The following is an 11,535-nucleotide window of genomic DNA, read 5'->3' on the forward strand; positions in this document are numbered from 1 at the left end:
AGATAATTATTGTTTCTTTGAATTTTAGTATTTTTTTTAATCAAACCCAGTGTATTCACCCGCTTTTAAAAGCGCGTGACCACACACTTCATTTGACTCAGCAAAATAAATGCTACATATGCTTGGTCAACGGTCAGAGTGGTTTGATATATAAGTTTTGATCAAGTAGAAATGTCTAGATGTAAACAAATGAAGTAGATGGACCGGATGACAAAGTGACACAAGTAAAAGTGTCATTTAAGCCATTATGCCAAGAATAAAATAAGATATTTGAGGTTTCGAAACACACCAATAACGTTTAAAACTCTATATGACGTAATGGGTCTATCACAAGACTAGTCTACGTGAAAAAAGGAAACGAAAAGAAGTAAACCGAGAAAGTGGGAATGAAATAGAAAGAGAGGAATAGACATAACAGGTAGTAGTCAGCTCAGCAACATTAAGGCCAAAACCAGCCCACACCAATGTGACAAACTTGACTTGCTTCTTTCCTAAACGGAACGCCAAGTCGCCAACTCTGATCTGTTCAATTACTCTTTCTTCGCTACATCCAAAGTCAGAGATAGTCTTCCCCTCAACGCTGGGGCCCTTCCCCTAACAACTCCACCACCCCCTTTTCTTCCCTTCACTTTCTTTAACTATTTTCTGAAATTGTTTGTTAAGGGAAGAGATGTCGGACGCTTTGATCAATGGGCTTGCCGGTGCCGGAGGTGGCATCATCGCTCAGCTTATTACCTATCCTCTCCAAACCGTATTTATTTATTACTCCTCTCTACCCCTTCTTCCCTTTTCTTAGCTTCATCCCCCCCCCCCTCCCTTTCAATTACCCAAAATCAGAGAACTATTTCTCTTTTCTTATTTAATTTGGATGATGTTAGGTGAATACGCGGCAGCAAACGGACAGAAATTCGAAGAAGGAGAAGCAAAAGCTTAGGACAATAGAGCAAATGTATCAGGTGCTTGCCTATCTTTCTTCTGATCGTTTTTATTAATTAAAAAAAATTCTGTATGAGATCTATTATAATTAATATTCTACTTCAGTTGTTCAGTTTTGTACGCTTTCAGTTTCACAATTTTCGTGTCTACGTGATCTGTAGGTTGTAAGGCAAGAAGGATGGGATCGGCTTTACGGTGGTTTAGCTCCGTCCCTAGTGGGCACCGCTGCTTCCCAGGTAAGGACTTCCTGTGGCATCTCCAACCTTTACCCCATTCCAACCATTCCCCATTAGCTCCATTTTTTTCCCCATTACATAACACAAAGGGTTTAATCTTATCACATTTATCAGCATACCATGAAAGAATTTCAATAAAATTACCCTTGTTCAATGACGTTTCACTTTCGTGATGACCGCAAAATGCAAATCCTTCAAGAGAATCCTTACCACATCAACTGAAGCATTTAAGCGAACCCAATACTCACGCTTAGTTTGATCAGAATGTTTCTCAAATGCAGCAACAATAGATTGTTTTTGCCGCATTAGATCGTCACAATTTCTATTTGCTTTATTGTGAATACTATTTGGCAAACCAACATGCTTCTTAAAATATTCTTTTCTGTTCCAATTCCTAAACCCTTTACTCGAAAAAACATCACCACCACCTTGATGAATACTTTCGCCCTTAAATAAATAACAAGGTAAACAATATGCAGCATCGGTACTTACACTATACTCCAACCAATTAAATTCATCAAACCATATAGGATTAAAACGACGCTTAAATTTAGAAAAGTCAGATTGAGGGAAGTCATGATACCGAGGTTGGCAAGGACCACCTTGAATGTATGCCCTCCTTATTTCATCGCGATGGTTTGGATGATACTCCAATATTGGAGTTCTTTCAGCTGGATCAGACTGTGGAGCAATTGTATCAATTACTTCTCTGTTAGATTGATTTTGAGAAGCCGAAGTTATTTTTGGTACTTTGTTGTAAAATTTCAACAAGTTCATTGCAACTTTAATTCCTGAATGTATAAAGTAGTTAAGACATATTACTCCTCAACAATTAAATAAACAAAAGGAACATCAACAGTTTGTGTTTGAACTTACAACAAGCAATATACATAAATGCTAACTAATTACTCACAGTGTATTGTCCCAAAAATATTTATCATATAAAAAATCAGAGAAATTTAACACAACTGAAACTTTGAAGCAAAAAAGGAAAAGAAAGACGAGATTCGAAGTTCGAACCAGTTCAATGGCGGAATGGAGTATTCGGACAGTCGGAGACTCGGAGTAACACCGGCGAAGACGGAGAGCAGCAGGAACTTTCAAACGCAAAAGTTCGTTGGCAGAGAAATCGAAGAAGATGGAGATTTTGGTCTACCTAGGTTTCGGCGAAGATGGAGATGGAGATTTTGGTCTACCTAGATTTTGGTAGAGAAATCGAAGAAGATGGAAATCGGCGAAGATGGAGAGCAGCAAGAACTTTGATGGATCGATTTTGCCTTTTAGGGATTAAATTTGTTTATTCGTAATTTTTGTTTTATACAGATTTGTTTATTCCTGATTTTTATATTATAAAGCAAGTCAAACAAAGAAAACGACGCCGTTTAGTCTGCTTATCTAGTTGTCTTTAAAAAGAATTGTACTGCAACAAAAAATTGTGGAGCGAGGAGTTCGAACTTGCGCCTCTAAGGCATTTTGACCACCCTTTGCCACTGGGCTATGCCTCTTCATTGTTACAAGGGTGTTCAATATGTATTACATATATATAGGGTGTGTTTGGTATAACGGAAAATGTTTTCGAAGAAAATGTTTTCTTGGAAAACAAGTAGTAATCTTATTCATTTTCCGGTGTTTGGTACGCAAATTAAGGAAAATGACTTCTCAAGAGTATTCATAAATAATTCAGATATAATAAACATGAATCCATAAACTTTCAAACCAACAACCTTCCGGACCCACAAATTTCATAAACTTTCCAACCGCTAAACTTTCTGAACCGCGGAATTTCGAACCCGTAAACTTTATAATTTATAAACCCGTAAACTTCCAAACACATAAACCTCCGAACTCATAATTTTGGAACTTGTAAAATTTTGAGCCTTTAAACCGATAAATAATAAAATTAAAACTGAAAACTGAAAAATATATTTAACTTTTTTTTGTGCCGGGGGGGGGGGGGACAACAAAACGAAAATAAAAACAGAAATTTAAATTACAAAAAAAAAAACTTTTTTTTTGTGGGGGGGAGGGGGGACAGCAAAACGAAAAAAAACAGAAATTTAAATTAAGTAATTTTTTTTTGTGCGGGGGTGGGGGTGGGTGGTGCAGAAAAATGAAAAACAGAAGTTTGAAATTGCAAAAAAAAAAAAAAAAAAAATTAAGGTAAAATTTTTTTTTTTGAGAGGGGAGGGAATGGAGGGGTAGTAGGGTGAGTGGTAACGGAAAAACTGAAATTTGTAAAAAGAAAAAGAAAACCTTCTTTTGGAGAAGGGGTGGGGTGGGTTGGTGAGGGTGGGGAAGGTTGAGAAGGAGCTTTGAAAAATATTTTCCTTTCTCTTGATAAGGAAAACATTTTTCTCCAATTGGAGGAAAATGAATTGATTAGGAAAATGTTTTCCAAAACATTTAAGCCAACCAAACATAGGAAAATTAGAAAACATTTTCCGGAAAATGTTTTCCTTCATACCAAACACACCCATAAATTCTAATATTTTACCTATATACACGGTATTATTTTTCGACGAAGGGTGGTCAGTTGACCCTTGCTACACTGTACCTTCGCCCCTGATTGCAGTATTCGTCATTCCAAATTGTCACTTGTAGAATATGGTGGACCCTGTTATATTGAACTGGGTCAGAGCATAAATGCATAGATGGACATGTTTGCTTTGATAGTGTTCTCATATGCCTGTAATAGAATGGTTAACTTAGAGAAGTGAACAGTCAACTAGTTTTTCCTGGCCTCAATGCTGGAATACATTGGCTATTTCTTTGTAACTATAATTAATTTATGAACTCACTCTGCTTGTTGTTTGGTAGTGAAAATTCTGTTCACTGATGTTTCTGTAAATTTGTGTTTACAGGGCGTATACTATTACTTCTATCAAATATTCAGAAATCAGGCAGAAATTGCTGCGCTTGAAGGTAAGAAGAAAGGGATTGGTGATGGATCGGTTGGAATGTTCTCATCACTTCTGGCAGCTGCTTTATCTGGGTAATTTACTTGTCTGTGGCGTAGTAGAATTTTATGTCCACCTTTTTTGTAGCCTTGCTATCTTTCTTAGATTGCCCTGGTGGACTGATCCTGGTAAATGTCCAACATGCATCCTAGTCAACGACATTCTGGCTTTTCTTGTCGTTATTACATATTGCCTATAAAAAGGAATCAAAAGTTTCTGTCTTTTGGTATAATATGGAATCACGATTGCGCTAATTTCTTCCATTTTCTATCCCAGGCCAATGTAAAAGCACCCATGTTTACGAATTACCGTTAAACTTTTCTGATTTCTTTGTGGATAGTTACCATTGAACTTCCTTACTTTTCTATGTTACAGGTGTGTTAATGTTCTGCTGACTAATCCCATATGGGTTGTCGTCACCCGCATGCAGGTACTCTTGTATTATATTTTAGTTCCTTTGGCCCTGGTTATGAAATTGAGGCATTTGTTTCAAATGTTCTGGTGAATTTAGTGCAGAAATATGTTTATTGGTGTTATTTACCTATTTTACTCTCTGATGTTTATCCTGCATGTTAAGACCTAAAGTAAATATACTTTCATTTCTACAGGTAACAAAACAATGCTGCATATATTAGTTAATTTATTTTCTATTAGGATATTTTTGGCAGAAAATATAAATGTAGTTATAATATAATCTTTAGAGTGGCAAGGAAGTTAATGTGGGTTTAGGGGGGCTGTACCAGAATTGGTTCAGCTGCAGTAAACAAAGGTTTCTTCTTCAGTGTCTGTCAAATAGTATGTAAGATTGAGGATCCCAAATGCAACACAACAAGGGGCAAACCAAACGCTTGCGTGAAGAAAGAAGCTAATCAATCAGAATTTGAGTCAGGGAGGAGAGGCGAAAGAGCGATTTTCAAGCCTGCAAGCAGCAAGCAACAACGGTTTTTCATCCGTCACGCGCGAGCTTGTAGTTTAGGGGTATAGTTGGGATGCCCCTTCTTAAGCTTTTCTATAATATGACGTAATTTTTGTGACCCTACAGGGTCATGGGTAATGAAGAAGACCCATGGCCTAGGTTGAGGACCTCCATTGCACTTTGGAGGGACGCCCACCTAAGGTCGGCCCAAGTGGCTGAGATACCCAAAAAGAAAAAAAGAAAAAAAAAGAAGCTGGAGAGTTGCCTTTACTTCACAAAGTGAAATATTAGCAATTGCAATTCCGGTGGGAAGGCTTACACCCAACCAAGGTTGTTGAAAGTTTTCCTACTTCAGCCATTGATTACGTTTATTTTGCAGAATATCCTGATCTTGTTTACCAAGATTTTTTATAGGTCCTTATTTTATTTCCTGCGAAGCTGTAATTTCAGTATTAAAGTTGGAGTACCTTTATAGTACATTAAACGTATTCTCATGAGATTTGTTTCCGGCCAGCCACCTAGCTAAGCTTGATTCCTGCAACAATGGTTCTTTAACTGAATGGTTTGATTTAAGCTGTGGAAATTCCTTTACTCTTTCCTCCTAGGTGCATTACGAGTTAGTTATGAAAGAGATTTAATTCCTACAACAACCTTGGTACGTTAACTGTCTGCTTTCATTTAAGCTGGGGAATTTTCTTACTCATTCTTCCTTGGTGTTGAGATACGGAATAATATTAACAGAAGCTTAATTATGTATTGGACCATTTCTTCAATCTATCGGAAGACAGAAGTGTAAGAAGCCATTCCTCCTTGGTGTTGAGATACGGAATAACATTAACAGAAGCTTAATTATGTATTGGACCATTTCTTCAATCTATCGGAATACAGAAGTGTAAGAAGCATTATTTGAGTTGTGGATTCTGTAGTTTCAATAACACGGTAGTAATTTCAATGTTGAAATTACCTTTTTTTAGACACATAACAATTGCCTTTATATACATCCCTTTTCCTTTTACATGATTTCATTTGACATGTAGTAAATGCAACAGGCATTTATAAAGAATCTGATGAATAAAACTAGTTTACTTAGCTTTGGCATGTAGAATTTTTCATTATGTTTCTTAACATACCCTGCCACTTCCTCGCACAAATTGGTCTAATTTAGATATTTTGTTTGTTCCTTGCAACTGCTGTGCAGACTCATACGAAAAAGTCAAAAGGTAGCCATCCTGAACCTGCAGCATCAGACGATGCAATCGTTGCTGTGGTCGAACCGCCTCCTTTTGGAACTACCCATGCTGTATGTACATTTGTCTTCTTATTAAAAGATGTAACTTATGGTTCATGGAAAAATACATGCCTTGAAATCGTGGACCTTAGGATATGCAGTGTTTTTTCTTGACTAACTTCAAGTGTCATTATAAGCTGATGCCGAGCTATGCTAGATGATTTTTGTAATGAAAATTTCTTTGTATTTCTCAAGACTCTGAGCTTCAAATATTGATTAGTTGACACTTGAAAGCTTGTCTTGCTTTTCATAACTAAATTGTCTGGCAGCATAGCAATTTGGGAAATGATAATTTCTGAAGAACGTTCTCAAGAATGCAGTCAGTTCAGTGAAGAGAAGATATAGATAATGTCATTGCAGTTTTTTATGAAGAAAATCTTTGATGATACTCAAACTTTTTTTTGTGGTTCGTCTCTGATCATTTAGCAATTAGCAGTCAGCAGAGTATTTGTGCTCATCACATGGAATCATGACATTTTTGTTTATGCTTCCCATTGATTTGGTTCAGACTATGGAGACTATGCCTCTATTTCTCACAGGCACTTTGTTTCACAGATTCAAGAAGTCTATGGTGAAGCTGGAGTTTGTGGTTTCTGGAAAGGTGTTTTTCCGACGTTAATCATGGTATGTGACAACTGACTCTAGTTAGTAGTAACCAATGGTTGCTGATTCTTTTCACTGCTAAATACAGGTAAGCAATCCTTCTATACAATTTATGCTATATGAAACCCTTTTGAAGAAGATTAGGAAACGGCGTGCCTCTAGCAATAAAGGCGCCAATGATGTCACTGCATTGGAGGTAAATATTTGCACTTCACTCTTCGTTTTTTTCTGCTTAGTGATTTAGTCCATCAGGCTGGTATTTTTGTTCTTGGCCTAGATCTTTTGGAGCTCATGCACTTGTTATTTTGGTTAGATATTTTTACTCGGAGCTGTGGCAAAGCTTGGGGCTACAGTTGTAACATATCCTCTTCTGGTTGTGAAGGTAATACAAGTTTTTATTTTCCAGGAGAAACTTGGCTTTCCCTTTTTCTCACTTCTCTTGAAATCTCTATGATCGTTTAGATTAAAATGTCGTAAATTCTTCTCATACAATTTCCTTAAAAGTTATTCAGAGGTTCATATTCTTCTCTTGTTATGTCGTACCGCACTCATTATGGTCAATTTTGAGAATAAACTGTTGAACTACTAGCTTAATGGGGCGTGGGTAAATGCTTGCCTCTGCTTTTCAGTTTTTGCTAACTGTATTGTGTTCAGTTTTAAGTTTATTTGGTCCCAAGTAATCTCAGTCATAACACGAAATGCTTACTACCACTTTTTTGGTTTTGTTAAACCTGTTGGCTGGAACTGTTCAAAAAATGTTGCAGCAATGTCCAATTTAGAGAAGCTTGGTCACTGTAAAGAGTTTGGTCCACTATCCAACAATTATTTGAGATTTGTTTTCTGCATGAACAGTAATTTTTCTATCTTTGCATTCAAGACTTTCCCAACATGTTCAGGACTGACGCTTAGTTGTTGTTTTGTTGTTGCAGTCAAGACTTCAGGCAAAGCAAGTTACTGGTGGGGATAAAAGACACCAGTACAAAGGTTAGTGCACCTATTTTTAATGCATTACTATCACAGAAGTCACTGTAAAGGTTTCGTAAGTTCTTCAGCAGTAAAAACAGAATGCTGAAATGCAGTAATTCAATCTTCAGAGATCTGTTATGTTACTGTGACCTGAGAAAAATGACAGTCGAGAGAGATGCAGCCTCGTTATAAATTATTGTTGTATTATCTATAAGTGGACCTCTGTTGGCTGTTGTATGGTGGCTATAATCTGCAATGCGGGGAAGTTGATATGTGTTAGGATTTTTGTATAAGCATTTCAGGCATTTGTATAGTGTAGGTTCTGATGTTGCTTTTACGCCATTCAGGTACCCTGGATGCTATTATGAAGATGATACGGTATGAAGGCTTTTATGGATTTTACAAAGGGATGGGCACGAAAATCGTACAGAGCGTTCTAGCAGCTGCTGTCCTATTCATGGTCAAGGAGGAACTTGTCAGGGGTGCTAGGTTTTTACTAATAGGAACTGCAGCTAGTACTGTAAGATCAAAGCCTCCCTAGAATTTTCCGACATAGCAGTCTTGGGAAGCTGCAGCCTGCAGCATACCTCATCACAGATACCTACAGAATTAGGACGCATACATTGTAATAGCAAAGAAATTAATTCGAAATTGAAGATAAAGGAAGATGATCTAGTAAAATGGTTGACCGTTGGCTCTCCAGCAATAAGCCCATTCATCGGTCTCCATCATAAGCACATTAGTCATGCTCTCAATTGTTTGAACTTGGATTGAGCTGTCTAGCAAATTGAAAAATGGAACATATTGATTATTTAATCCTTTGTTTGAAACAGTGTGGTCCAAGGATCTGCTTAAGTCCTGAAGCTCTGAAAAGTTCAGGGAGGGCACTTCGCATTGCTTAAGCTGCGTTTTAGATAGTCACTATAGCGTGCACTTCATTGCCCATGAATTCTATCTTGAATGAAATAGCACTAAACAATAAATATGATAGGTAAGGTATATATTAATCATTAAAGAAAACGTCTTGAATGAGTTTGTCACTTATTTCTTGAATTACATTTATAATTTTTTCCTTTTCTTTATTAATTGTGCTTTTTTTTTTTACTAAGGCCCACACTTTAATTACGTCTTGCGCATAAAGCCTTAATAGTCTTGAAGTGCTTTTTAGAGTTTTTTTGCCTTTGACAACACTGGTTTGAAGAAATGACGCTCAATCTTTTAATACAATGTTTTGGACATGAATTCACTTGAAAATAGAGATTAAAAATTTTGTGAGTGACAACTATTATTATTTGACTTGAAATACTTTTGTCTTTTGAAACAAGTTTTTCATTATTTAGCGAAATGGGAAAAAAGTTATTTGTTTGTGAAGTTTTGAGCTAAGAGTTTCAACTTAACAAGTTGAAATAGTTGTTTGAAGCGCAAAGATTACTTTTATCTCGAGGTCGGAATCATTTACCTTCGATAGTCACAAAAGTGTATAAAATTTGTATATTGTATACAATATAATATATATAAAAATATATAATTTTTCGACTATTATTTTAAAATCGACTATACAATATCATTTCCCTTGTTCGAATGTGTATTTAAGTGAAGTATTCTTTTTTTTTAAAAAAAAAAACAATATTTGACTGTCAGTTGACAAATCTTTTTAACTTCAATTAATTTTGTCCAAATAAAAAAGATACAATTATCTAAACGTAAATAAACTACTTTTTTCGTAAAAATAGCATGAGCTAACCAGTTTTTGGACTGACCATTCAAATAGCCAGCGTTTGCAAAGTTATTGAAAAATAGCCACTATATTGCTGCAACACGGAAAGTTCCAGCATAATATACTGGAGATCGGTGCACGTACGTATGAACTTCCAGCATACTATGCTGGAACTCCAATACGCGAAAAGTTCCAGTATATTATGCTGGACCAGTATAATATGCTGGAGTTTCAGTATATTCCAGTATAATATACTTGAGTTCCAGTATATTATACTGGAGTATTTTTTCGAATTTTGAACAGTGTTTTCGTTCAAATTTATCTTTACATGAAAAATGACTAAATTTCGATTACTTTTGAAATTGTGGCTATTTTTGAATGACCATTTGTACGTCTGACTATTTTTGAATTTCTCCCACTTTTTTCGGGACACATGCTCCTGAAGATTCCTTAATGACGTCAACATATCTATCTTTTTTAAGAGAAGGGATACATAGTTCTTTCTTTGATAAGCATTATTTACGAGTCGCAAAACTTGGAAATTAACCTCAACTATTGTAAAGCTGATGTTCGATTTTCGAGTATACTCGCGCTCTTTTGATATTTACCCAATTGCTAGACTTCGAACCGTCAGAACATGCGCAGGGGAGCATAAATGTAGGTACCACAAATACGAAAACTAGATAATGATTTAATTACTGAGATATTAGAAGTGCTAACATTTTGAAACTGCTGCGAGGTTGTGAGTTCGAGTCTCCCCAAAGAGCAAGGTGGGAAGTTCTTGGAGGGAAGGATGCCGGGGTCTATTTGGAAACAGTCTCTCTACCCTAGGATAGGGGTAAGGTCTGCGTACACACTACCCTCCCCAGACCCCACTAAGTGGAATTATACTGGGTTGTTGTTGTTGTTGTTGTTGTTGTTGTTGTTGCACAAGTCTTTCACATAACAAGAATCCAGGGCTGCAGTCTTTTGCTATACTCCTAATAAAATTTTGGACGAAATTATTTGAGTGACCAAATACTACTACTATAAAGAGTGAATTATTAGGTGAAACTTGTTTTTATTTGTAGACCCGAAATTAAGCCAAAAAATAGACCAAAATCGTGTAGGATTCTCCTAGCAGAATCCTAGTCCAACTAAAACAAATAACTTTTCTCCCTAGTCACTTTTTACCCAAGTCTGTCAAGGTTTTTACTAGTTATAGCAGGGACCACAGAAATAATATTAGACTACCAATTATAGTATTAATTCGAAATTTGGATGAATTAAATCCTATTATAATTAATCACATTTTATTCCACTAAAAACTGCAATTGAACTCCTCAATATGAATTTCGAAATTTACTAACACTTATTTTAACTCCCCATGTAAAGGTTACAAATACTAGTTAATTAAACTAATCACTGATAATTTAATTTAATCAACTAACTAAATCCTTTATAATTTCGCTTAAACTATTTCATATGACGGATACAAAATCCACCGATCGAGTTTTTACATCAAAACTTATAAGCTTACATGAAGGGATATCATCAAAAAGGCCGAATCACAGATCTATCAACTAATTATTATTTCATAAATGATATTCGTTATTGTCCAATCTATTCGGCATACACTAACTATGAATAGAGTTGTACCTTTTGATAAATCAAAACAATAAACAAATCATATTGATCATAATAACTATATCTAGATTAGTAGTATAAGCTCATTTAATGAACCGGAGAAAATATTTTATATATATTCAGCACAAAAACATCTTTTCTCTACTTGGTCAGTTCAATATACACTAAATATACTAGCACAAGAAGTTAGAATAAAATCACTCCCATAATAAAGATAAATTATACTTTAATCTTGTGCTACATCATCAAGATATTTTGCCCAATAATATCTTCGATTGTGAACATAGTTT

General features: G+C 35.8%; 1 protein-coding gene across 1 annotated transcript; it reads left to right on the forward strand.

Annotated features, from left to right (window-relative positions):
- The first annotated feature begins 341 nt into the window (after window positions 1-341).
- Window positions 342-8,732, forward strand: LOC104211458 (peroxisomal nicotinamide adenine dinucleotide carrier). Its single transcript, XM_009760516.2, has 11 exons — window positions 342-751; window positions 879-956; window positions 1,098-1,172; window positions 4,034-4,164; window positions 4,505-4,559; window positions 6,244-6,345; window positions 6,889-6,957; window positions 7,025-7,132; window positions 7,250-7,318; window positions 7,866-7,920; window positions 8,250-8,732. Exons 1-11 carry the CDS (start codon window positions 671-673, stop codon window positions 8,441-8,443), a joined length of 1,017 nt encoding a protein of 338 aa, XP_009758818.1. The 5' UTR covers window positions 342-670; the 3' UTR covers window positions 8,444-8,732.
- The last annotated feature ends 2,803 nt before the right edge of the window (window positions 8,733-11,535 follow it).

Source organism: Nicotiana sylvestris, chromosome 3 (genome assembly GCF_000393655.2).
Source record: "Nicotiana sylvestris chromosome 3, ASM39365v2, whole genome shotgun sequence".
NCBI classification, from domain to species: Eukaryota; Viridiplantae; Streptophyta; class Magnoliopsida; order Solanales; family Solanaceae; genus Nicotiana; species Nicotiana sylvestris.